Here is a 25,545-nt window from a genome sequence, read left to right as displayed (position 1 = left end):
GAGGCAAGGGGAGCACTTACTGGGAGGCAGAGGGAGTACCTACGGGGAGGCAGGGGGAGCACCTACTGGGAGGCAAGCGAGCACTTACTGGGAGGCAGGGGGAGCACCTCCTGGGAGGCACGGGGAGCATCTACTGGGAAGCATGGGGAACATCTAAAGGGACCATATGGGAGTACCTACTAGGAGAATATGGGACTATGCACTATAAGCACCGAACTTGGTGCAGGATGTGGAGGCTAAAACTGATATTTTTGCATATAAGCTGGGTCTCTGGGTGAGACCTCTGCCCTTGGCAGCCAGGAACCTGCGCTCTGGTTGTTAACACCTTGGAACCTGCAAGCACGGGGACAATCCCAGCCTGCATGAGCCGGGGACGGGGGTTTAACCAACTGAGCCACCCGGGCGCCCAGGGGGAGGGGGGCTTAAGCTGTGACAGCACCCACTCACCAAGTAGGTGGTGCAAGGGTTTTGTGTGTGTGGTGCTGTACCTGGCTAAGGTCTGAGCCCAGCCCAGGAGTCCGGGGCTGCCCTGTCGTGCTCACCTGGGATTTTGCTCACTCAGGAGGGTGGGGCGCTGGCACCCTGTGGGGAAAAGAGGTGGAGTTGCCCTCCACACAGGGCTGGGAAGTTCTGAATGTGGCTCAGAAAACGTGGGCCGGGCTGGGCTGGAGTAGAGCAGGTGGGCTTGGGGCGGGGGGTCCCTCAACACCACCTTCCCTCAGGGCAGCTCCAGGAGCTCTCGGACCACTGTTAGTGCCCAGGTTCCTGCAGAGCAGACGGGGGTGGCCTGGGCTTCTCCCGGACCTGGGAGCTCCTGCTGGCTGGGGCACCTCCTCCCTCCTCAATTCCTGTGCTTGGCTGTTCTTTCTCTAACTTCTCCTGGCCCAGGGAGGATTACCGTGGCTCCCAGCTCCAGTGAAACCCCTTGGAGTATGTAGCTGCTTGAGGACAGAGGCCCAGATGCTGAGACTGGCCCAAACCTGGCTCAGCAGCTGGTCACTTGAAGTTCTAGCCTATGCACATGTCTGACTGGCCATAGTAGGGTCCTCCGGGATGTCAAGCCATCATGTCCATGTCTCATACAAATTTACCTTCTACTGTAGTTAGTCCCTCCTGAGTCCACCTTGGGGAGACCATGGGGTCCTCCTTCCCTGTGGGGTGCTGCCTTGAGGGAATGTGGATGCAGAGGCATTTCCACTGGTGTGACAGTTGTGGGATCACCACCGGTCACCACACTGGGGTCAATGATCTGTTCAGGGCCAGCAGAGTGAGGTGCTGTCAAGATCTGAAGGCCCAAAGTGGCTGTTGTCAGCAACAGTGATGGTGGGGTGCAGGCATGATCATATCACTTCAGTCGTGCCCACTGCTGAGTCCCAGACCAACCCAGGGCAGGCACCATACACCTGGCTGATCAGCCAGTGCTTGGCCCCATGGGCAAAGGGCAGGGGTGAAGCTCCTCAGTTCCCAACCCAGCTGGCTGCCCGGTTCTCCCTCCTACCCTTCTCTGCACAGACGGTAGACTGTGCTGGCAAATTAGGTTAGGGAGGCGTTTAGGTGAGGGTTACTGGGTTGAGGCTGGCTAGCTCGTTTTACGTCTAATTACACGTTGCTCACTGCAGTTGCTAAACATAAATCACAAGCGTTCGACCACAATTACAGTAATTATGTCCCTATGAGAAGGTCAGCAAAAATGACCTCAGAGGGGAAGCAGTGTGACAGCGCTGAGTCAGGAGACCAGGGGTCTGAGTGGGAAAAGGCACTGGGCCATGCTTGACCCTCCCTAGGCAGGTAGGGGGCTGGCGGTTTTCATATGGATGACAAAGGGCAAGGTGGAGAGGGCGATCAGCAAAAGTTTCTGGAGGTTTCCAGTTTCTAGGGGAGGCAGCTGATCCTTCAGTGGGCAGATTCAGGTGACAGGCCATCTTGAGTAACAGAATGACCATCAGTACACACTCGAAAACCTCAAGACTGGGCAGAAGATAAAAGTGTTTATAGTGGTTTGATCATGTTAGCGGCTCAAAGAACTTGCACTGTGGGGAGCACGCTGGGGAGCCGGCCCCCATGTGAAGGCCTGAACCCTGCCAAGAGGCAGGTTGGCACCTTCACACCTGAATTGGATCTACAGAGCCAGGCTTATGATGCCCACCTGGTGTGATGAAGCTCTGTGTGATGATATCATGAAGCTGACGTCACCCCGAGAATTAAGACACCGCCCACTTTGCAAGAAACTGAGACTCAGAAAAAGACCCCGACCACACAGCCCATTGAACCGGACCAGGGAGGGGCTGTGTCTGAGCCCATCCACCTACCACCCACAGGACCTGCACCCACTCTGACACTCACAGGCTGGGAGAGGGCATCCAGCCCCTCAGACCCCACCTCCAGCAAGTGTCAGGCACACAGTCATAATCGTGGTCAGTCCTGGCCACAATGGAGGCCACTGCTGCTGGCGTGGGGTGTGGGGGGCTCTCTTTGCTTGGCCATGGCCTGTCTTCCGAGGCTGGCCCTGGTCAGGGGCCATAGCCCTGTAACCCATCACAGAAACATGCCCAGGAAGCATCTGGTAAACATTTCTTGAGTGAAAGACAGGTGACAAGTGAATGTTGATACTACCCGGAATTTGGGCCACAGACCTGCCCCACCCTACACATACTTCGGTGTAGACCCATAGGGTGGGGTGGGTAGCTATGGGGGCAAGCGACCTGTATCTGCCCTCCCTCATAATATTCACCTCATAGAGCATGCTGAGTTGTGCTGGGGGCTGCTGTCCCCACTGAGCCCATGACTGAGCCCCGTGCCCTGTTCCTCTGGTCATGGAAGGTACTGGGGCAGGATGGTGGGGCCCGGCCTCCTTGGCTGTTCCCTTTGTGAGCAGGTGTGAAGGGGCAGCCTTGCCTCTGTGACACCAGCAGGTCCTGTCTTGCACCCCACCTTCCAACACTCCCTCTGGTGTTTGGAGGACAATGAGTGCAGGAAGTCCCCGACTGTTGCTCTGGATGCCATGATGCCCAGCTCTTTCCCACTGTGGGTGGGGGGCAGGTGCCACTGTGCCCTCTTGCTGGGTTTAACTGGAGAAATGCTCCCTGGGAAGTGACTCCCAGCCATCCGTGGATGAGCACACTCCAAGATGCCCTTACTGCCAGGGAGGACCCACATGCCTAGCGGACAAAAACCTTTCTGGTTCATAATCAGTCCCACAGGGGTTTCTTTGTTCCTGACCGGGCCCTAGTGGGTGAAGTGGGTCAGGTCACTGGCAGCCTCAGATAGTCACGGCCCACCTCACCCTGTTGTCCCCAGGCCCAAACATAACATGCCCCCTAAGAGCCTGACACCACAGGCACCAGGGACCCATTTATGGGGACATTTCATTGCAGGGTCAGGAGGGGTCAGCAGCCCCACTTTGCAGGCACACAGGTACCCAGGAGGTCCTGAGCATCGCTGAAGCATAACGCTCCCCAGGAGTTGAATGAAGCCCCAGGAACTAGTTCTGCTGCTACAGCCCCACCCCATGGCTGACTGGTGGCTTGTCAGGAGGAGGGAAATCTGGAAATTCCTGCTTCAGAGACCCTCAGGAATCTGGAGGTACTGTGTCCCCAGGAGGGAGGGCCTGTCACAGAGCCTTAGGTCTGAGTAGCAAGGCCAGGCCCTTCCCAAGATCCTGCTGGACTCGTCCAAGAACACTACCAGGTAAGCAGAATTCCCTCAGCTCTTGTTTTTAATTAGTAGACGTACTATTTTAGGTTTACAGAAAAACTGAGCAAAGAGTTCCGATGTACTTCCCTCCATCCCCCCATTATTAACATCTTGCATTAGCCTGTACAGTTGTTATAATCAATTAGCTGATATTGACATATTATTAACAAAAGGCTGTACTGTTCAGTCTTGTACGTTGTATGGATTTTGACAACTGCACATCCCGTATGCACCACTGTATTGTCCTAGTTTTAGGGAAGTGGATCTGGGCACAGGTGGTTTGGCAGTCCTCCAGGTCACAGAGCCCTGAACCTAGGACGGGAAACAGCTCCACACTGCCCCTGAGATGGCCTCTGCCCGTGGTCCCGTGGTCGCTAGGGGGTTCTGAAACCTTCTGAAACGTCACTCAGGCCAGCAGCACTCAGTCTCGGCATTTGTAACACGAGGGGGCCCTAACACTGCCTCTGACCCTTCCACGGCATGAAGCCCTGGGTCCTGACAACCCTTTAGGGGCAGCTTCTTGACCACAGGTAGAGCTCTGGGTACGAGGTGCCACAGAGCTGTGTGGACATGGCTGGGGGTAAGAGCTGGTTGCAGTTTCCAGATTCACAACCAGCAGGTTCCTCTCCCCAGGGGCCCGGGTGGTGGTTTCACTTCGCCCACTTGTCATAGCACTTCTGCACCCGGGTACCTGCAGGGAAGGCAGGGGCTCACACTCCCAAGGGGGTGGGGTGAGGGGTGCATGAGGCTTCCAAACCTGGAATGCACACATGTACTCCCCAGCCTCAAAGCTGCCCACGGGTCTTGGGGTGACGTCCCTTCTTATGACTGGGCAGGATCCGGGGGCGGGGTTGACTTACCCAGTCCAGGGCTTTTCTAAACAGATCCTTCAACGGTAACCACCTTCAGGGGGTCTGACTGCCCCTAACCAGACGAGAAGGGTACAACGTACAAACCAACAGGTGGAAGCGGTCACTCCCCTCCCCACAGGTCACCTGAAATTCCTCCTGAAATGTATCTTGGCTGGAAAAGAAATACTAAAACAAGGTCTGGTTTCTCCACCACTTGATGCTTTTTGAGGCTCTGGAGCTCAGACCAACACCAGAGAGTTTGAGAAAGCAGAAAAGCTTGCTTTTGTGAGCACAGGGGTGGCTACGTGGAGCACCATGGTCCCTCCCTCTGCCTGGTAGACCCTCTTCATCCTTCCAGGATGGTGACCAGATAGGACAGTAAACCTGGGAGTCCCCCACCCATACTCTAAGCAGACCCAGCCCTGGGTCCTGGCATCAGGCCCCCAAGCCAGAGGAGGACACCTTTCCCATCAGAGCGGGGGCTGCTCGTCCCCCTACTGGATGTTAGGCACATGGTGGCCCCAGTGACTACCTGGTAAAGGAAGCTGCTCTCATCACACTGTACTCACCAACTCACCATGCTGGGTCCTGCTAGGACAGGGGTCTCAGTGGGAGATTTTGCACACAGGGGGCATTTGGCAGTATCTGGAGACAGTATGGGTTGCCAAACCTGGCTGGGGGTGATGACATCCTAGAGCATGGGGGCCAGGATGCAGCTAAAATCCTACAGTGCACCGGACCGTCCCCCGGAGGAATCAAGCTGAGGTTGGTGAAGCAGGTACTAGACCAAACTCCAGAGTGGGGATGGGGAGGACCAGCAGGCAGAGCTCCGCAGTGATGCGCAGGAGCTGTGTGGCCCAGAGCCCTTCTGTGGAGTGCGTACTCCAGAGTCCACGGTCCGCTCATCAGTGAGTCTGCCACATCACCAGCCGCAGCTGGGCTTCCCCTCCCACGTGGGTCGCAGACCCGGACTGAGTCGGAACCTCTGCAAAGCACACTCAGATCCTGCGTGGGTTTGGATGCCAGGAACATCTAATGGAATCAGGCTGGTCACACAGTAGTGGCACGGCCGGAGCCCCCACTACAGCCCAGTGGCCATTCCTGGCTCAGTCTGAGCGACGGGCTCACAGCACCGCCACTGCGGACGGACCCGCTGGCCAGGCGCTGGCTCGGGTCTGCATATACTTGGGGGCTCGGGTTTCTTCCCCGTCCTGCATCGTACCGGTCGGGACGTGCTGCTGTCCCGTCCTTCTCCTGCTGGGGAGTCTCTCTCCGACCCCGGTCCCTCGAGCTGCCTCTTCCCGTCCGCGGAGCCGCCCCCCGACCCGCGGCCAGGGCACGCAGGGCGCGGAGCTCCGAGCGCGCACTCAGGGCGGAGTTCCGGCGCGCGGGGCGGGGGCGGAGCGGCCGGCCGGGCCCGCCCCCCAGCTGAGCCGGGACCCGGACCGTGGACTCGCCTACTTCAGAGGCTCGGGTGGCGGCGGCGGGGTGCGGAGCTCTTCGCGCAGCTCCCGCGGCTCCAGCGGCTCGGGTGGCCCCGGCTGCGGCCGGGATGGGCGGGCGGCCGCGCCGGGTGCGCGGGGGGCGCACGACGTGACTCGCCTGGACTTGGAGCCCCGCCCGCCCGCCCGGCCGCGCGGGGTGGAGGGTCTGCTCGGTGGGCGCGGACGCGGGGTCGGCGGCCAAGCCGGAGCATGCGGGGCGCGGCGCGGGCGGCCAGGGGGCGCGCGGGGCAGCTGTGGCCGCGGCCCCCCGCCCCGGGCCCCGGCCCGCCGCCGCCGCCGCCGCTGCTGCTGCTGCTGCTGGCCGCGCTGCTGGGCGGCGCGGGCGCGCAATACTCGAGCGACCTGTGCAGCTGGAAGGGGAGGTGAGTCCGCGCGGCGCGACCCCGGCCCTTGAGTCTACTGCCCTCCCTTCGTGTGCCCTCCCCTCCCGGGCCCGCCGACCGTGCGGGGGCGCAGCCCCGGGAGGGGACTCGGGGGCCCGCTCTCCAGGCTGAGTTCTGTCCCGGTCGCCCCCGCCCCCGGGTCTAGAACAAAAGAGCCCGCGGCGTCCGGGTGCCCTGGCCGGGGGGACGCCCAGGGGGAGGTGCACCCGCCGCGCGGCGCGGTCAGCCCCGACCCGGCAGCCCACTCGTCCCGCGCCGACCTCGCATTGGAGGCGGGCGGGGGTCGGTCCTCCGGCCCTTCCTGGCTCTGCCCGCGGCGAGGACTTGCGCGCCCCGGGCGGGAGGAGCCGGGCCTGCGCTCGGGGCCGAGCGGGAAGGGCCGGCGGATCATCAAGGAGGGAGCCTAGGGCTTCGGTGGACAGAGCCGGGCCCTGGCGCGGACCGCGGCGGGGGCCACGCCTGTGCTTGCGGAGACCCGTGGGCGGACACCTGTGCGCGGGCCGAGTGAGGGGCCCGCCGAACACCGCCCCGTCCCCGCCCGGGACCCGATGAAGGTCAGGCCGCCCTTGGCAGCGCGCGCGCTGGGCTCGGCGACCCCCCCCCCCCCCACGCCCCTCCGCTGTGGCAGCCGAGGACTTTTTTTTTAAACTGAAGTGTGACAAGCAGAAAGGATTGCAAGTCACAAGTGTGCGCGGGCGGGGCGCCTGAGGGCACAGCTACTCGGGGTGAGAAACCGCCATCCGCCAAGGGCGCCCTCGGCCCCGCAGCAGGCAGCTCGCAGTTGGAAAATCGGGTTTTGTGCGGGTGAAGGAGTTTGCAGAGGGAGATGCGCATCTCCTTCTCTGAAACTGTGGGCTGGGGCTGCCCGCGGGTCTCAGTGTCCGGGTATTCGATAGAACAGGGTCTCCACCCAAGCCCCTTGGCCTTGACGTCTGATGGGAAGGCTCCCGCGGGCTCACACCTCATGCTGGGGGGTATCACGGGGTTATTTTGAGTGAAGACAGTTTTTCCAAGAAGGTTGGGGGTTGTGCCAGTGTGCTGGGCTCTGCGTCAGCAGGGCAGCCGCTGGTCATCTTGGGTACTTACAGATCCAGTTCTCTCCGTGGACACTGGCAGTTACCCTGCCCCCCACTTCTTTCCACCCCTCCTAGAGCCAGGGTCCTGGGCTCCAGAGGTTGGGCCCGTGGTGGCCTTCTCCCCTGCCGCACAAACTCTCCCTGTACACACCAGAGCAGGGATGGAGGAGCTGAGGTTGGGGCCATGAGCTTGGAGCTCTGGGGGAGGGTTGGCCTGGAGAATGCTGGCGCCAGCACAGAGCTGGCTGGGAGCCTCTGACTCTGACACACTCTTCTGGGGCTGCCCTTTCCCCCTACGCTGGTAATTAAACTCCCTGTTTTGCAGCTTCTGCTGGATGAATCAGTGCACCCCAAACTGAGGTCTAGGGTGTCCTTCTCCAGCAGATCAGAAACAAACCCAGTCCCACACTGGGATCCTGAGTTTCCAGAGGAGCTGACACCCTTTCAGGCTCTCAGAGGACTATATGCCTGGAAGGGGATGCCTCTCCTGGGGTTCAGAGGGGTCTGTGAGTGAGAGCTGGTCAGAAGGCCAACCAGCTCCTGGATCAAGCAGGTGTCTGCATCCTCTTATCTACCTGGAGAAGCAGGGACACTTGCCTGCCGCCCTCTGTCTCCATCATTGCTAACATACCCCTGGTCTTGGACTCCCTCCAGCTGTCCTGCACTCAGCCCAAAGGCAGAGGGTGGCTGCAGGGGCTGCCACAGTCGGATCTGGAGAGAAGACAGGGCCAGGCCACATTCCTGGGACATAAGCCCCCCTTGCATTATAATTGCTGCCCCAGTTATCAATATGCCTCGCAGATCAGCTGATAGATCCTTGCTGTGGGAACCTGGGTGTGCTGATTTGCCTGATGGCCCCCAGAACATTTATGACTTTTTATGAGCTGTTCTAAAGACAGCGCAGGGTGGTGCGAGTCCCGATACGATGGGTGGATTCTGATCCCCTGATAGGAAGGGAGTTGTTCTTTATGACACTGGCTACTCACATTTGACAGGCTGAAATTCGTTTCTGGGTGTTTTCCAAGCAATGAAGCAGGAGGTTTTACAATCCCCATCCCGTGTGCAGGGGCAGGACAGCACCCTGATCTTTATTAGGCTGTGGTTGTAAAGATGGACCATGAACTTTCCCACTATTATCGGCAGGGTTTTTGGGTCCATCACACCTGGGCTAGTTCTCCTGCTAGGTGGGGAAATGTTATCATAGCCTTTTGTTTTCTCCCTTGATCTGAACCCTCTTCCTGACTTTAGTAAACAAGAGACGATCATTTTCTTCTGGTGCCTCAGGTGAGGCAGGCTGTGAGTGTGAGTGGTGTGGGCCTTGCTCCACCACACTGACCACTTCAGAAGGTCCCATATCAATTTGGAATTTGCTGTCCTTTCCATGAAGGTGCTCCTTAGGTGTGTCCACCTGGGGAGTGACACCTGCAGACTCCTTTTTTTGGAACAATGCATGAACCCAGTTTAAATAATCCCAAGAGCAATCAGTGTTCTCAGCTCCCTAAGTCTGACTAGAACCACGGTTTTTTCTGTACTCTTTGGCTTCATCCAATCTGAAACCAGTTATTTTATTTTTGTCTGGTAAGCATGTTGCTTGCATGCTATGTGAAGATCAGCCACCATATTTTATTTTTGTCTGGTAAGCATGTTGCTTGCATGCTTTGTGAAGATCACAAACGCCACCATCAATGATGTCACAGATGTGGCACATTTTGCACCTGCAGCAATTTTGCATCAACAGAAGTGTATTCAGGTTTGCTGTTATGCTGGAAACTTAGAGGTGAGAGATTTGGCCAGATTTTCTGGTAAGAACTAGACAGACTGTGAGCCCGTGACTTCATTAAAGATCTAGTGGGGTCCCAGGCTGAGAGACTGGTGGGTCTGCTGGACTGAGTCGATGTCTTGCGTAGCACATGCTACTGACCTTTATGTGAACACCCGTGTTGAGTGCCTGGTTGGACTCTCGGTGGCCTCAATGCTTTAGGAGAGCATTAGGGGAGAGGCAGAGCAGAGCTGCATGCTGGCTGTGGACCCTGGGGTGGGTGTAGACCCTTCTCTGGGGGCCAGTGAAGACGTTAGGTAAAGGATGAAGTAACGGGGTGCCTTATTTCTTCTATGTCTACCTTCACGTTGTTCCCGGCCCTCTTTTAGTAGAGTGACTTATGAATAAATGGAGCCAGGTGTACTGCACAAGATGTCCGGGTGATATGTGCAGGCTGGGGACAGTAGTCCAGCCCCCAGACTCAGGTCCACCTCTCCCTGGGGAGCCATGGGTTGGCCACCTGTCCCCACAAGTGTTCCCTCTGTCCCTGCCCAAGATGTGGGTGGGGGGTGGACCCCCCATTGGATTGGATTAGGTGACAGTGAGAGGGACCCAAAGCTCTGGTATGGGCTTTCCTTTCCCTTGAGCCCCAGGGCTCAAGGAGGAGGGAAATCTGGAAAGAATCCCTCCCCACACAGAGAGGGAAGTGAAGACTTGGACAGGGTAGTTTTATGGGAGAGAGCTTTGAGGGTTGGTGTCTGGCCATGGGGCAAGTGTCCAGCTGCCCCTTGAGGCTGGAGACAGGAGAGGAGGCTTGATATGATAAAGTTTGTTTTGGCTGCATCAGAGCACAGCTGATCATAGTCATCTGTGTCAACCACTCACCATTTAGTCTAATTTTTTCACACAGCACTGTAATTATGCTCGTCCACACATATGTGTCAGATGAGCTTATATGAGTTTTATTTGACTGTAATTTGTAAGTCTGTTTTGCGTGTGCGGCCCTGGTAGGCGTCTGAGGCTGAGCTGGCTGCTAGTGACCCAGGGCCTGGTAGGGGCGGGGAGCAGGGTTAGGAGGGGGGGGTCACCTCCTTGACACCTCCCTCTGATGTGGTCTGCAGGATGACTGTGCAGCCCCAGCCTGCAGCTGGCCGTCATATGAAAAGTGAGGTTTTTTGGAGCCCAGAGCATGAGTCACTAACAGTAAATGCAAACCATATGTTACGTGTTTTCTCCTCTGTAGAAAGGGTTTCTGGTAACTCACTCAGGCCAGAGCACTGAATACAGCATTGTTTATTACACATAAAAATGCTGAGAATGTGGGTGAACCTGTCTGAGATCTGATCAGAACCAAATTTCGTGTAATAAAACACTTGGTTGAAGTCACTGGTTGAGTTCCAAGGCTGCTTGGTGGCTGTGACGTAACCATTAGCACAAGCTGACATTCACATTAAAATTTAGGGTAGGGGAAACTTTAACATTTTTGATGGTTTCAATTTCTTGAAAACATAACGTAATGACTATACTCCAGACCTGTTTCACCAAGAGTGTCGCACACTTCATTTTTTCCTGTTTAATGTTTATCAGGAGTGAGATTAACTTGGCACTCTGCAACTTCTCCTTGGGGAGATGAACCGTCTACTTGTTGTTTGTTGTCTCTCTCCTTATGGCTTCTCCACGCATCCCCCATCGCATCTCTCCCTGTGGAGGACCTTTACCTTACTTTTGTATCTTGCTTTGATGATATTTGTTTGAGTTTATTTTTAAAAATACAATTGGCAATGCAGGGTCTTCAGGGTTTCTTTTTAAATTTTATTTATTTGAGGGCACCTGGGTGGCTCAATCAGTTAAGTGTCTGCCTTTGGCTCAGGTCATGATCCCGGGGTCCTGGGCTCGAGCCCCGTGTCGGGCTCCCTGCTCTGCATTGGGCTCCCTGCTCAGCGGGGAGTCTGCTTTTCCTGCTCCCTCTGTGGCTCCCCCTGCTTGTGCTCTCTCCCACTCTCTCACTCACTCACTCTCTCTCTCTCAAATAAATAAATACAATCTTAGAGCAGGGGAATGGGCGGCAGCTCCATCCCAGGACCCCAAGATCATGACCTGAGCTGAGGGCAGACTCAACAACCCATGGAGCCACGCAGGCGCCCCAAGGTTTGCAAATGAAAAAGCCATCAAGTCATCACTTTAAGGAAAACACAAACATGCCTATCTGGAAGGTGCTAGAGACAAAACTCACCCACAGTCTCCAACCCCCCAAATTGCTTACATTCCTAATTGGTTTAAAAGCTACTCTCTGGACCAAGTGAATCTGCTCCTTGTTTTCACACTCAGAGGGAATCTGCCATCATCCCCGGCCCTCAGTAGGTCACCTGGAACTTGGGTTGGTGGTAGGGTCCTGTGGGTGTGTCCTTGATCATGTTCCAGAAGATCTACCCTTCTGTGGTCCTTGCCTCCACGGCACCCATTGCCTCCATGATGCAGGGACCCTCAAGAACACAGGCTCCCAGTGCCCCTTGAAGGCCAGCAGATGCACGTGTTGAGGTGTTGAGAGGGTCTGAGACACACTTTGCCTATGCACATCGCGGCCTGTCTCACCGTGACCCTCTGGGGCAGGCCTGCTGGAGGGGACCGGGTGCGGGGCCATGTGGCTGCCCCTCCCTGGAAATGGCCCATGCGGCAGGGCAGGGGCAGCAGCAGCCTACATGTGGGGGAGGGGCTGCTTGGGCACCTAGGCCGGCAAAGGCCAGCACGTGAGTGGGGGGCACACGTGGGGTGACGGGCCCTGGCTGATGCATGCCCCCTCTGCAGCGGGCTGACGCACGAGGCCCACAGGAAGGAGGTGGAGCAGGTGTATCTGCGCTGCTCTGCGGGCTCCGTGGAGTGGATGTACCCGACTGGGGCTCTCATCGTCAACGTTCGGCCCAACACCTTCCCGCCCTCTCGACACCTGACTCTGTGCATCAAGCCCCTCAGGGACTCCTCAGGGGCCAATATTTATTTGGAAAGAACTGGAGAACTGAAGCTGCTGGTACGGGACGGGGACCGTGGGCCTGGCCAGGTGCGCTGCTTTGGCTTCGAGCACGGTGGCCTTTTCGTGGAGGCTGCGCCCCAGCAGGACATCAGCAGGAGGACCACGGGCTTCCAGTACGAGCTGACCAGCCGGCACGCGGGGTCGGACCTCCATGCTCTGTCAGGTGGGTGGCGTGCCCTGGTGGTGGGAAGGGCAGCAGGGGTGGGGGCTCCTGGGTAGCCTCATGGGCACCCACAGGCATGGTGGTACCAGCAGACGGCCCCCTGGGTGTGGCGGGTATTGGACGTGTGGTGTCCCATTAGTTCTCAGGAACTGTGTCTGAGCAAAGGGAACAAGTGTGCCCAGAGAATGGTCACAGGTCGGATGGACCACGGTCCTAGCTCCCTGACGAGCTTGTGTTCTGTGTGCCGCCGTTGGGGCCGTAACTGGCGATGTGTGCCCCTGGCATTTCTCCTGACATATGGATTAGCGGAGTGTTTTTGACATCAAGCCTCTGACATGGTGAGTTTTGGGTGGGAGCCAAGACTGATTCACACTCCAGAGTAGTGCAGAGTCTTGGTGACCTGAGTAGTGGGGCTGGTCCCCGGTTCTAGAGGCATTTTGTGGGTGGGTGTTCTAAGGAGAACCCCATGTGGAGTGGAGACACCAGCCAGGAGAGGCTGTGGGTAGAGGAACCAGCAGGGCAGGAACTCACCTGGGGGTCCCGTGAAGCTGGCCCTCGAGGAGCCCCCTCCATGGCAGGGCCCTCCTAGGGCAGAGTTCTGGAGGGAGGCTCCCAGCAGCCAAGGGTGTGTGTGTGTGCACGGAGAGATTGTGAGTTGGCTTTAGATTGCCCTTCATTTTTTCTTTTGAGGCAAGCAGACAGCTTTGCAGGGCCCTGTGTGGAAGGTAGTGTCGGTCTCCGAAAAGTTCCAGAGGCAGAGACCAAGAAGAAATGAGTCACCTCCAGAGTTCTAATGTGGCCTGGGTCTCGCCCCTTCTGCCCTGCCCAACCCCCCATCCCCCAACTGCCTGACTGCCCAGGGGCAGAAGTCCTTATCTTTTACTGTTAAGGGACACTGGAACTTTCCTATGAAAAAGCAAATGTGTTCAGAAGGGATACAGAATCCCTTTAAACTCCCTTCTGTCCAGAAATAGAGCTTGACAGGTCCCTGTCTTTTAGAGGCACCCAGGCCAAGCATCTCGCCCTTGCTCCAAGGCATAGATGATCTCCCGGGATCGAAGTGTGTAGGGACACCATTCGAATCAATTCCAAAGCTGGTTGGTAGCAAGATGCCTTCCAGCAGGGGGGAGGTGTGAGCAGGTTCCAAGAAGGCCATTCCCCAGGAGAGCAGCTAGTCCAGATGATGGTCAGGTGGGGGTGCCATGGCATTGGGTGGTGCCGGCCAGGCAGGGATGCTGCTAATACCCCACAGTGCACAGGGCAGTTCCAACAAGTGTCAGCTAAGGCAGAAATGCCTGGTTTGAGGGGTAGGCCATCCCCAAGAATAGTATAATCTCCACATTTTAGTAAATAAAAGATTTGATTGGGGAAAAAAAGATCTGCTAGGTTTTGAAATGAAGACTTTCCTCCAGGTAGAACCCCCTCCCCCTCCAAGTGCCTGACTGCCCAGGTAGGACCCCCCTCCCCCTCCAAGTGCCTAACTGCCCAGGTAGGACTCCCCTCCCCCTCCAAGTGCCTGACTGCCCATGTAGGACCCCCCCAAGTCCCTGAATGCCCAGGTAGGATCCCTCCCCCACTCCAATGGCCTGACTGCCCAGGTAGGACCCCCCTCCCCCTCCAAGTGCCTGACTGCCCAGGTAGGACTCCCCTCCCCCTCCAAGAGCCTGACTGCACAGGTAGGACCCTACCCTGCCATTCCAACTGCCTGACTGCCCAGGTAAGACCAACCCTGCTGCCCCTCCAAGTGCCTGACTGCCCAGGTAGGACTCCCCTCCCCCTCCAAGTGCCTGACTGCCCAGGTAGGACCCTGCTGCCCCTCCAAGTTCCTGACCGCCCATGTAGGACCGCCCTCTGCCTCCAAGTGCCTGACTGCCCATGTAGGACCGCCCTCCGCCTCCAAGTGCCTGACTGCCCAGGTAGGACTCCCCTCCCCCTTCAAGAGCCTGACTGCACAGGTAGGACCCTACCCTGCCATTCCAACTGCCTGACTGCCCAGGTAGGACCAACCCTGCTGCCCCTCCAAGTGCCTGACTGCCCAAGTAGGACCCTCCCCCACTCCAAGCGCCTGAATGCTCAGGTAGGATCCCCCCCCAACTCCAAGTGCCTGACTGCCCAGGTAGGACCCCCCCCCAACTCCAAGTGCCTGACTGCCCAGGTAGGTGCCCCCTCCCCCTCCAAGTGCCTGACTGCCCCGGTAGGACCCTGCTGCCCCTCCAAGTTCCTGACCGCCCATGTAGGACCGCCCTCCCCCTCCAAGTGTCTGACTGCCCAGGTAGGACCCCGCTGCCCCTCCAGGTGCCTGACTGCCCAGGTAGGACCCCCCTCCCCCTCCAGGTGTCTGACTGCCCAGGTAGGCCCCCCCCCAGGTGCCTGAGTGCCCAGGTAGGACCCCGCTGCCCCTCCAAGTGCCTGACTGCCCAGGTAGGTCCCCCCTCCCCCTCCAAGTGCCTGACTGTCCAGGTAGGACCCCGCTGTCCCTCCAAGTGCCTGACTGCCCATGTAGGACCCACCTCCCCCTCCCAAGTGCCTGACTGCCCGTGTAGGACCCCCCTCCCCCTCCAAGTGCCTGACTGCCCGTGTAGGACCTCCCTCCCCCTCCAAGTGCCTGACTGCCCGTGTAGGACCCACCTCCCCCTCCAAGTGCCTGACTGCCCAGGTAGGACCCCCGCTGCCCCTCCAAGTGCCTGACTGCCCAGGTAGGACCCCCCCCTCCCCCTCCAGGTGTCTGACTGCCCAGGTAGGACCCCCTTCCCCCTCCAAGTGTCTCACTGCCCAGGTAGGACTCCCCTCCCCCTCCAGATGCCTGACTACCCATGTAGGACCCCCCCCCTCCAGGTGCCTGACTGCCCAGGTAGGACCCCGCTGCCCCTCCAAGTGCCTGACTGCCCATGTAGGACCCCCCTCCCCCTCCAGGTGTCTGACTGCCCAGGTAGGACCCTGCTGCCCCTCAAGTGCCTGACTGCCCAGGTAGGACCCCGCTGCCCCTCCAAGTGCCTGACTGCCCATGTAGGACCCCCCCTCCCCCTCCAGGTGCCTGACTGCCCAGGTAGGACCCTGCTGCCCCTCAAGTGCCTGACTGCCCAGGTAGGACCCCGCTGCCCCTCAAGTGCCTGACTGCCCAGGTAGGACCCCACTGCCCCTCCAAGTGCCTGACTGCCCAGGTAGGTCCCCCCTCCCCCTCCAAGTGCCTGACTGCCCAGGTAGGTCCCCCCTCCCCCTCCAAGTACCTGACTGTCCAGCTAGGACCCCACTGCCCCTCCAAGTGCCTGACTGCACAGGTAGGTCCCTGCTGCTTCCCCCTTCCCTGTGCCAGAGGCTCAGCTAGGGCTCCTGCTCAGGAAGGGGATGGTGAAAGCTGCTGTGAATCTCAGGACCTGACTGAAATTTTAACCACACCAGGCTTTATCTTGATCACCAGCTATAGGGTGGGTGGGAGAACTGGGGGAGGGGACCCCAGCCTCACTCCGGGGGACCGAGAAATAAATTCACAATAAAAACAAAATGGGAAAAAACCCAATTCCTGAATTCGGTGTTTCTGACTAGTGATAGCTGGCGAGGGGAGGAGATGTTAGGAACTTGTTAACGCCCTGAGGGAGATGAGGGGCAGCTATTGCGTCCCTCCTCCCTAGGGTGCTTGCTTTTCATCAGGGGATGGGCCCCTAAGCCCTTAATGCCAGAGGAATGGGTACGTAATGTGGAATGTCAGCACCAGCCATCTGGCAGCAGTGACGTCCGCCAGGCCAGGCAGGCTCTCTGGTGGTAGCGCGTGGCTCCCGGCTCCCTCCTGCTCTGACCCTGACCCAAGCTGCAGGAGACTTCAGTGAGGCGGGAGCCCTGGCACCTGTGGTGTGCAGGTGCGCACATGCCCTTGGGCCAGGCAGCCAGTGATCCTGCCTGCTGGGGAGCTAGACAGGTCTTCTCCCTCCCTGATGAGTCACAGGTTCTAGTTTGTGCTGACTTGAGAATCAAGAGAGGCTCCCGCCTGGATGAGTGATGTGTGTGGGAGCCTCGCGGCCCTGGACGTTTCCGCTTGGGAGTGTTTGTGCTGAGTGTGGTCACCTAGTGTGCACTTGAGCTGAATGATCAGCTTCCTGGTATGAACCGAGAAGCTCTGATATAGAGGCGACCGCTCCTCCAGGCACAGAATGGGATGGGTGCTGGGGGGTGACCCCGGCCTGCGGGCTGGGGGACTCAGGGTCTAGCCAGCACACAAGCAGGTGGCTTCCCCCCACCCTGCCTCATGCCCTTCTCCTTCTCTGTGGGCCTCACCAGGGTACCTGAGTAATGTGGTTCTCCACTGGTGCTGAAAAAATCTGGCAGGACACAAAAGGTGGGCAAGTGGCCAGATCCAGGCAACTAATGGATGAAGCTCTGGGGCCACGCCTGGAACATGTGCTGAGGTCTCACAGTCGGACCCAGCCGGGCAGTCTGGGGGCCATCCTCCCCGGCGTCCCAGCATACTTGGGAAAACGGACGCCACCAGGAGCCCCCATTGTCCGGTGGGGTTGGGCGTGTGTGGCACTGGCCAGTGAAGGATGGCTGGGGGTTGCTCTGTCTGGTTCTGGGGGGCAAAGTCAGACCTTCTCCTTGGTTTGCCTGGGGCAGCCCTGGTGGGCTTCTGATTCCAGTCTGTTCTTTTACTTCTTGGGGAGCTGAATAGCAGAGGCTCACCGGCTTGGCTGCATCCACTGTCTGGGGTGTGAGCTCCGTGCGATGCCTACCCGGAGCAGGCTTCTTGGAACAGATGAGTTGGGAAGACGGTGGCATTCTAGACCCATAGCTAGAGGGGCGGGTGCTGGCTGTGAACGCATAAAAGTTACTCTCATCGCTGGTGGGGAGCCTTGTGATGGTGAGGGCAGTCTGGCTCCCACACTTTCCGACGGGCTTCATTGCTCCTCCCCTGTTAAAACCTGCTCTGTCTGATGCGCTAGGGGGTGAGTGATGCCCACGGGGTGGGCCGGGTGGGTACAGAGCTCTCCACTGGGGAGCCTTTCCGGCTCAGCATTTGGGGGTGGCTCTGATGGGCTGGAATGGGCTGTGGGGAATGAGTAGCAAAGTTCAGAAAAAGTGAAAGAAACCTCATTATGTCCTGGAGACAGAAAAGGAGAGAGAACTGAATTTTTTTCTATGGATCACTTTGTTTCCTGCCTGGCTTCTCTGGCCACGGTAATTACAGGATAATTATTTCTCATCTTGCCCATCTCTGGCCTTTTGGGCTAGAAGGGCGTGGCCTCCACCTGCGTCCTCACCAGGAAGAGGGAGGGAGGGGAGGCTGGTGAGAGCGGCCAGTGCACAAAAGATGGGACCTGGGGGCAGCCAGCCAACCTGGGCCAGGGCCCCATGGGGCCACCTTGGGGTGACACCAGCCTGCCGCTGGCTGTGGTGACAGGCCGAGGAGGCTCCAGAACCACCCCCTTCCGGCTGTGACCCCTTTCACGTGTCACCGGCTGCCATGAAGGCCCTGGTGGGTGTCCTCATGCACGGCTTTCCCTTTGGAAATTGCATGTGTGCACCTGGTCGCCCTTACCCAGGCAGTCCCGCAGAACAGTATGCGGCCGTCTGTGGACCTCTCCCTGCCGAGGGCCTGACACGAAGGGTGCCGCCCTCCCCCACCTTCCTCCCCGCCTGCACCTGACTCCTCACCTGCAGCAGCCCCCTCTGGTCTCCCTGAGCCTGGGTTTTCCTTTTTCGGTTCGTCGTATGCGCATTCTGGGGTACTCCTCCTGTAAGGTGTCCATACCTCAGCCACCCCCTCTCCAAGAACCATAATCCCAACTGGCTATTGGCTGTCCCCTCCTCATCTTCCCCTGCAAGGAAACGAGATTCGATGTGTCCGAAACCAGCGCATTCCAGAGCCTTTATGAGCCCAACTCCGATTAGTGATTGTTTCCAGATTGCTTCTCTTGGCGTCCACAGACTGGATTTTCCAAGAAGGTGACCTGTGCTTTGTAAAACTCAGAACTACGAGGGGAGTCTCCAGGGTGGCACTTTATTAGCTCAGCTGTGGTGGTGATTGGCTCACTGAGGCTTCTGGCTGGAGGTTCTGCGGGCTGCTGACTGCCCTCCTCTCGGGTCTTCGGCACCCCCACACATGCGGTGCCATGGGGTGTGAGCAGGGTGGGTGCAGAGGACGGGCTCCTTGCCACCTTTCTCCTTAGCCATCAGCCGAGGTCCCAGCACCTATGTCCATGGACGGGGCGAAGCTCTTGGACTTGGCGAACTGTGCACCACCAGGCCGGGGATCTGAACACAGGGTGTGGCCTGGGCCTCTCTCTGCCCCTCTGCCGCCTTTGTGGCCTGTCTCAGCCAGCTCAGAAGCTGAGATGTGCTTCTGGAGAGCTTTTGGGGTGGGAGCTTGTGTGGACCCGTGCCTCCTGCCCGCCCTCACTTGGAGCACTGCGTGGCCTGGCCCCCAGGGACCCTGCTGTGGCTCTTCCCTCCTGGGGAAGTGCTCCAGGAGGGGTCCCTGCAGGCGGACTGTGGCCACCATGGGACTGACTGCTGACCCACTTTCTCCCACTGGCAGGGGTGCCCAGGGTGGGGCCTCTGACCCCTTGGGCGCTAGGGAGTGCCGGCTAGCATGGGAGGTCTCACCTCTGCTACATGCTCCTTGCCATAGGGGCTAAAGTAAAATGCTGCCTCGAAGTGGAACTGGAGACCCCTGCCCTCTGCAGCGCTGCATGCCCCTGCCTCGTCACTCCCAACCTGTGTGGTCTGTCAGGCCCAGTGGAGGCAGCAGGTCCCCGATGGGTGAGCAGGGGAGGGAACCCCCAGTGGACCACCCTCTTTTTGAAGAAAGGCCTCGGGGCTGGGGGACTTCACATGGAACCTAAGTGCCACCGGTGGGCAGCAGTCTTTTGGAGCTGGGTGGGTGCCCAGTCCTCCTGGATGGGCCGGATGGGACGCATCCAACAGCCTGTGCTTGTCTTGCAGCTTCTGGTTCCCGATAATCTGACAGAAGCAGTAGGTGGTGGGAGGGCCAGTGAGTCAGGACCTCCTGAGCTGGCCTGGGGCGCAAACATCCACCCCTGCCCAGAGCAGGATGACGGAAGCAGTGCTCGGAAACCCATGTCCACCCCCCGGGTCCACAGAGACCCTGTGCTGCCCCGGGTGGCACAGACCCTGTTGGCTTCGTGCCCTGGGCCCCGGAAGACCTCTCTGAGCTCCTACTCCTTGGTGCCTGGCCCTGCCCCGACTGCTCGCCCAGGTCAGGTTTTGTGAGGGTGACTGGTCAGTGTGTGGACAGGGTTAGCTTTGTCCAGGCCCAGCAAGTGCCAAAGCCATGGATGTTCTGGGGCCTTGAGAAAGTGAAAGGTCTTGTTCCAGCAAGACCTCATACCTAACCTTTCCCTGAGCTGGGAGAATTTGTGCCAAACCCTAGGGACTCCACATCCGAGAGTCAGAGGCCTTGAAAGGTGCAGTGAGGGCCAAATGTTGCGTTCTCCCAAATCCAGTGCTGGGTCGGGAGTGGTGCTGTGGTCTAGGGGGAGAGTTGCCAGGGCCAGAGGCTCTGCCCCCCCACAGTCTTTCTGGAACTTCACCCCATCTGAGGAAGTGAGGGTGAAGTGCGGGGTGAGGGCTGGGCTGGGGCAGAAGTTCATGGGGTGAGGCCTGGCTTGGCTGGAGGAAGCCAGCCGCACCCGGGCTGTGGGGGGTTGGGGCTCCTGTGAACTAGGCTTGCCATGGATGGTGTTTGCAGGCAGTGACATGGTCTGAGGGCCAGGCGGGGTCTGGGGGAGGGGCTGTGCTGAGGCCCGTGGCTCCTTGGTATTAAGGGTCCCACAGCTTCTGCAGGCAGGTGCGTCCCTCCATGCTCATAGGCACCTTCACCAGCCTTGGTGGTCCTTCTAGGCAGTGCCCTGACCCTGGACAGCACACGGGGGCAGCACAACGGGGGCCTGGGGAGCGGGAGATGTGTGAGTGGGTGGTCACAACATTTTGGGGAGCAGGTGTGGAGGCTGGAATGAAGGCGACTCTCAGCTGGGCTGGTGTAGGGGATGCACTTCAGACCAGCTCAGGTTGGTTTCCCATGGGTGACGGGCATGGGAGAGCTGTTTACACGCGGGCCCAGTGCTTGCTGCACTGACAGGCTAAGTGGGGACAAGCACCAAGGCCGGCTCTCTCCCTCAGGATACACGCCCTTCACAGCCACATCTGGAGTTTGGGGTATCCCCTGGACTGGCCAGCCCCTCACCCATGTGGCTGAGGTTGGGCTCTCTGCTCCCCGAGGTCCGAGCTCTTACAGGGCCTGGCGAGCATGGACGGGGCCTTTGTCCTGCAGACCCTACTCCTGACCCTCGGGGGCCTTTGTCCTGCAGACCCTACTCCTGACCCTCGGGGGCCTTTGTCCTGCAGACCCTACTCCTGACCCTGTTCTATCCCCACAGCCCCATGCTGCCCTTGCAGTGACGCAGAAGTGCTGTTGGCGGTCTGCACCAGCGACTTTGGTAAGTGCCCTCATGCTCCCGCCACGTGCTGGGAGCCCCACGTGGACCTGGGAGGACCTTCCCGTGCTGGCGCTAAGCTTGGGGAGGAGACTGCTGAGGACACTGCCACCGATCGTAGTAACAGGAAGACGCTTTTCCTTCTGTGCAGTAGAGTGACGTCTGTCTACCCCAGGGGGGGACCTGCCCGTAAGGCAGGGAGAGGGTCAGGAATCCTACTTACGGTGGTCACTGAGCATTTGCCTCCAAACAGGGAAGCCAGCCTCACCTCAGAGCCCTGTTTCCTGGGTCCCCTGTGGATACGATAGCAGGAGTTCCTGGCCCTGGGGGTCCAGGGCATCTGGGGGGCCTGGGGCTGAGGTCAGGGACTCAGCTGCCTGCTTGTGAAATTGGCACAAATACTCTCAGGCGGGGGATGGAAGCAGTCTCCTGGATGCTGGATGCTGGTGCTGGACAAGAAGCCAGCCCAACTGGAGCCGGCTCTGAGCGCCCCCAGCTCCTGCAGAACGAGGCTTGGGGGCTGGGCAGGGTCCTGGGTGTGGGCCTGCTCTGCCAGCTCCTTCCCATCACCTCCTCCCCTCGGAGCTCCACCGTGTCTGTCCTATCTTGATACAGAGCTGCCGCAGATCTTGTGGATTAACCGTGGTTACTTGTCTTGTTCTAACTTGAAAACCTGATGCACGATGTGGTTTCTGTCTTCTGTTTTTCCCCGCTTATGTGGCTGTAGAAAAATATCTTTATCCCTGATACAGTCAGAGACAACCCCTAGAGGGCCTCATGCGCGTGAATTGTTCTTTTTAATGGGATTTCTGGAATGCAGAATTCAGGGTCAGCCCTGGCACAGGTGCCCCGGTGACCCCACTGACCCCCATCTCCTTGCCTCCGTAGTCGTCCGAGGCTCCATCCAGAACGTCACCCACGCACCAGAGCAACAGGAGTCCACCATCCACCTGCACGTGAGCCGGCTCTACCGGCAGAAGAGCAGGGTCTTCCGGCCCGCCCCAGAGGGCGGTGGCTGGCGGGGGCGAGTTGCCACGCTGCTGGAGTGTGGTGTGAGGCCTGGGCGTGGTGAGTTTCTCTTCACCGGCCACATGCACTTTGGGGAGGCCCGCCTCGGCTGTGCCCCGCGCTTCAAGGACTTCCAAAGGATGTACAGGGATGCCAAGGAGAGGGGCCTGAACCCCTGCGAGATGGGTACGGAGTGACTGTGGGCGAGTCCACCGCTGCCACAGTGGGTGCTCGGATCGGGGGCTCCCTGGTGCTCAAGCCATGGAGGCACACGCCGCAAGGTCCTGGCCAAGGACTCCCTGACTGATGGGAAATGTTGTAAAATGCAAACTAAGTTATTATATTTTTTTTTTTTAAAGAAAAGTCCATAGGAAGCAAACTCCAGTGTCTTAAAATGCCTTGTGTGCCATTTCATACTGTTTTTCAAAAGCACCTAACGTCCTTGCGCTCGGCTGGTGTGTTGGGTGACATCTTGGGGCCGTAGCCCCCAGAGGACGCCCAGCACCAGGCTTTGTACGAAGCTTGGGTACCATTCAGAGTTGTTTCTTAGGATGGGAACTTATGGAGCCAAATACTTATTTTTTGTTTTGTTTTTGCTTTTCAAAGAATGTGCTTTGCTGGCCGTGGTCATTTTTGGGCTGCAGGCTGTTTCTATTCCAGAGAATAAAGGCCATGGTCTGATGGAGCCGTGGTGCGTCTGTCTGCAGCCCTGGGCGGGTATGCACGGCACTTCCCTGGTGTCAGGGTTCTCTGGGGGTGAGCACACCTGAGGGAGCCCCACGGCCCTGTTGCTCTGGGCCTTTCACTCCGGGCCCAACTATAAGTGTGGCTGTTACTGTCATGCTTCAGAAGCATGCTTGGCCTTAGCCAGACTGCACCTCCCCCTTCCACCTCTGCCCCCGCTCCTGCATCTCCCCCTTCCACCTCCGCCCCCCCTCCTGTAACCCAGATCCTGCCCTTTGACTCCAGCTTCTCCAAGATGCCCCAGCCCACGGCAAGTCTGGACGGTGGGGGGCTGGTCTGCGCTGGGCTGGTGACCTCCACACCCTCACGGGTGAGCAAGTACCCCGCAGCTGCTGTAACGAACGACCACAGACCGGGGGCTTAAACAACATACATTCTCGTCATTCTGGAGGCCAGAGTACAAAATCAAGGTGTGGGCAGGCCCAGGCTCCCTCTGAAGGCTCTAGGGGAGGAGGTTTTCCATCTCCTCCAGCTTCTGGTGGCTGCTGACTCTCCTTGGCCTGTAGAAGCATTATTCCAGGCTCTGCCTCGTTCTCCCTCTGTGTGTCTGTACTCGAATCCCTCCTCGTGTATGGACACCAGGTACAGGATTAGGGCCACTACAACCTCATTGTAATTGATTTCCACCTGCAAAGACCCTATTTCCAAATAAGTTCACAGTCACAGGTTCTAAGTAGATGGAAATTTGGGAAGACACTATTCACCCCACTCTAGGGGTCACTGAGGTGTCAAGTAATCAGACCAAAGCCTGCACATCTGAATCAGGTGATTTCTCCCAAGCAGCTGCTGAGACTGAAGGGGGCTCTGGGAGAGGACACTGGTCAGTGAGCACCGTACCAGCTGCACCCAAGACTTAGGCACACTGTGTGGCCACAGGTAGGTGCCGTGTGCTAGCTCAGGTGTGCTCTGGCTCAGATAGGTGTGGCCTGGCTCAGGTGTGCTCTGCATCAGGTTGATGTGGCCTGGCTCATGAGTGCCCTGCATCAGGTGTACTGTGCTTCAGGTAGGTGTGGCCTGGCTCATGAGTGACCTGTGTTAGATAGGTGTGCCCTGCATCAGGTGTACCATGCTTCAGGTAGATGTGGCCTGGCTCAGGCATGCCCGAGCTCAGGCACGTGCTGGCTCAGGTCTGTGGGCTCCTGCAGGTCAGAACAAGAAGCAGGTGCTCCACACCTGCACAGCAAGAAACAGGGTGATGACCTGAAGCAACAGGGTTGGTGATGGGAACAGGTCCTACCGTGGCTAGTAATTGCGATGTTTATGCCAGGAGCAGATGTGCCAGGGCCATAGCTACCCTGCTGCTGGGTTCACGCTTTGGGGTTTTCTGGGTGTTGACTCTGACACTGGAGGAGGCTGCAGGGCATGCAGATGCTGCAGAACCAGAATGTCAGGTTTGGGTTTCGGTTTCAGTGCTGGCATTCTTCCTTCTGTCAGTACAGGGACCCTGGGAGGAGCTGGGGACGTGACCCCACGTACTGATGTCAGGGGTGGACGGTAGCTTCCACTCCATGGGAGGCTGGAGCTTTTTACAAAGTGCCGTGGCAGCTGGTGAGAGCTGGCCTGGGGGAGAAGTCTTCTTGGTGGGAGTCTGGAGGGAGAACAGGGCGAGCGGATGGGGAAGTATCCTCCCCTGGGATCTGCCTTTGTTCCGAGGGTGGCACTGGTGTGGGGGGAGAGGGTGGGGTTTGGTGCTGAGGGTCCATTCCTGTAGATGGGTGCCTGATGCCAGCACACACAACCCTCGCTTTCCGTGGCATGTGAGCTGGATACCAAACGGAGCAGCCCCTGGCAGTCCAAGGCTGCTCGGTGGTGGGAGGGGCTGGAAGGGTCGCCGTCTCTGAGAGCTGCCCAGAGCCTCCTGTGGACATCTGAGGCCACTATGTGCCCCAGCCTGCTCTGTGACAACAGAATTCCTGCTCATCCACGCCCATCCTCGGGGAAGTCCCCACACCATGGAGCCCTGAGGGGCCGGGCAAGGCACTTGGAGGGTTTCCAGAGGGTGGTTCTGCTGCCTAGTGTCTCTGTCTTGGCTGTGGTCAGTCCTGGTCACTGTGTGGGACGGAGCCGTGGACATCCTTCTTGGGCTCTGTCCAGAGGTTGAAGGGGAGGTGTGACCCAGGCCTGCCTTCCCCCTGCCAAGCTTCAGCCCCCAGTATCTCCCCTGCCGTTGTGTGGTCTTGCTCTGAGAAGCCAGGGCCTCCCAGCACAACAAAGGCTCTGTCTGCTTCTCTCTTTTCTTCCTTTCACTGTTAGACTTGTGGGGAGCCTTCACCTCCTCCTGTGTGTTTCCCCAGAGAGCCACATGTCCCAGACCCCCTGCCACAGGTCAGCTAGGACCGCGGCATGGCCCCATACGTGCCTCTTCCTCCTAACAGGCCCCAAGAAAAACCCTTACTCTCTTGGCCCCAGTGGCATTGGACACCCTTTCTTAGCACTTTTCTCGAACATGCTGGTGGCAGGAGCCCAGGTCTGGGCTTGTCCAATGGCCCCGAGATCAAGAAAAACAGATGCTTTTGGAGCTGCTCTGCGGGCCACGATGTCTGTGGGCAGCACGCTCTTGTGTTTACAGACTACCCTGTGTGCCTGAGTGTTTTCTCCTTCACTCCTCTGCCATCCCAGATGGGACACACAGGGACAGCCTCAGACCTGTCCTCCTGCTGGCTTGGGCTCCCCAAGGACTCAGGCCCTGGCACTCCAATGCTCAAGAGCCACCCACCCCATCTTGGCTGCTTGGGGAGTCAGGCTGATGCTGTGGCCTCCAGCGGGGGGCCTCTGGTCAAGCCCTGGGCTTAGTTTCAGGCATCGGGGTACCTGTCTGGAGAACCTGAGGTGGGACAGACTGTAGTTGTGGGGTCGCGTAATCCATCGGGGTCTGCCCAGGTGGCCCACTC

General features: G+C 58.6%; 1 protein-coding gene across 1 annotated transcript; it reads left to right on the top strand.

Moving 5' to 3' along the window:
* The first annotated feature begins 6,223 nt into the window (after positions 1–6,223).
* On the top strand, positions 6,224–22,595 carry METRNL (meteorin like, glial cell differentiation regulator). Its single transcript, XM_088028076.1, has 4 exons — positions 6,224–6,411; positions 12,073–12,458; positions 20,846–20,905; positions 21,791–22,595. The coding sequence occupies exons 1-4, from the start codon at positions 6,239–6,241 to the stop codon at positions 22,105–22,107; spliced, it is 936 nt and encodes a 311-aa protein (XP_087884202.1). The 5' UTR covers positions 6,224–6,238; the 3' UTR covers positions 22,108–22,595.
* The last annotated feature ends 2,950 nt before the right edge of the window (positions 22,596–25,545 follow it).

Source organism: Eumetopias jubatus, unplaced genomic scaffold (assembly GCF_037043125.1).
Source record: "Eumetopias jubatus isolate StellerSeaLion01/CBP00866 unplaced genomic scaffold, mEumJub1_p1.0 scaffold_10, whole genome shotgun sequence".
Taxonomy (NCBI): Eukaryota; Metazoa; Chordata; class Mammalia; order Carnivora; family Otariidae; genus Eumetopias; species Eumetopias jubatus.
Note: the sequence above shows the minus strand (reverse complement) of the source record. Positions and strands in the feature narration are given on the sequence as shown.

Bases quoted from the DNA above. Each gene is read 5' to 3' on its own strand.
- METRNL (XM_088028076.1), top strand. From the start codon at position 6,239: ATGCGGGGCGCGGCGCGGGCGGCCAGGGGGCGCGCGGGGCAGCTGTGG. The intron at 6,412-12,072 runs GTGAGTCCGCGC...CCCCCTCTGCAG, and splicing joins CTGTGCAGCTGGAAGGGGAG to CGGGCTGACGCACGAGGCCC. The intron at 12,459-20,845 runs GTGGGTGGCGTG...CTATCCCCACAG, and splicing joins GGACCTCCATGCTCTGTCAG to CCCCATGCTGCCCTTGCAGT.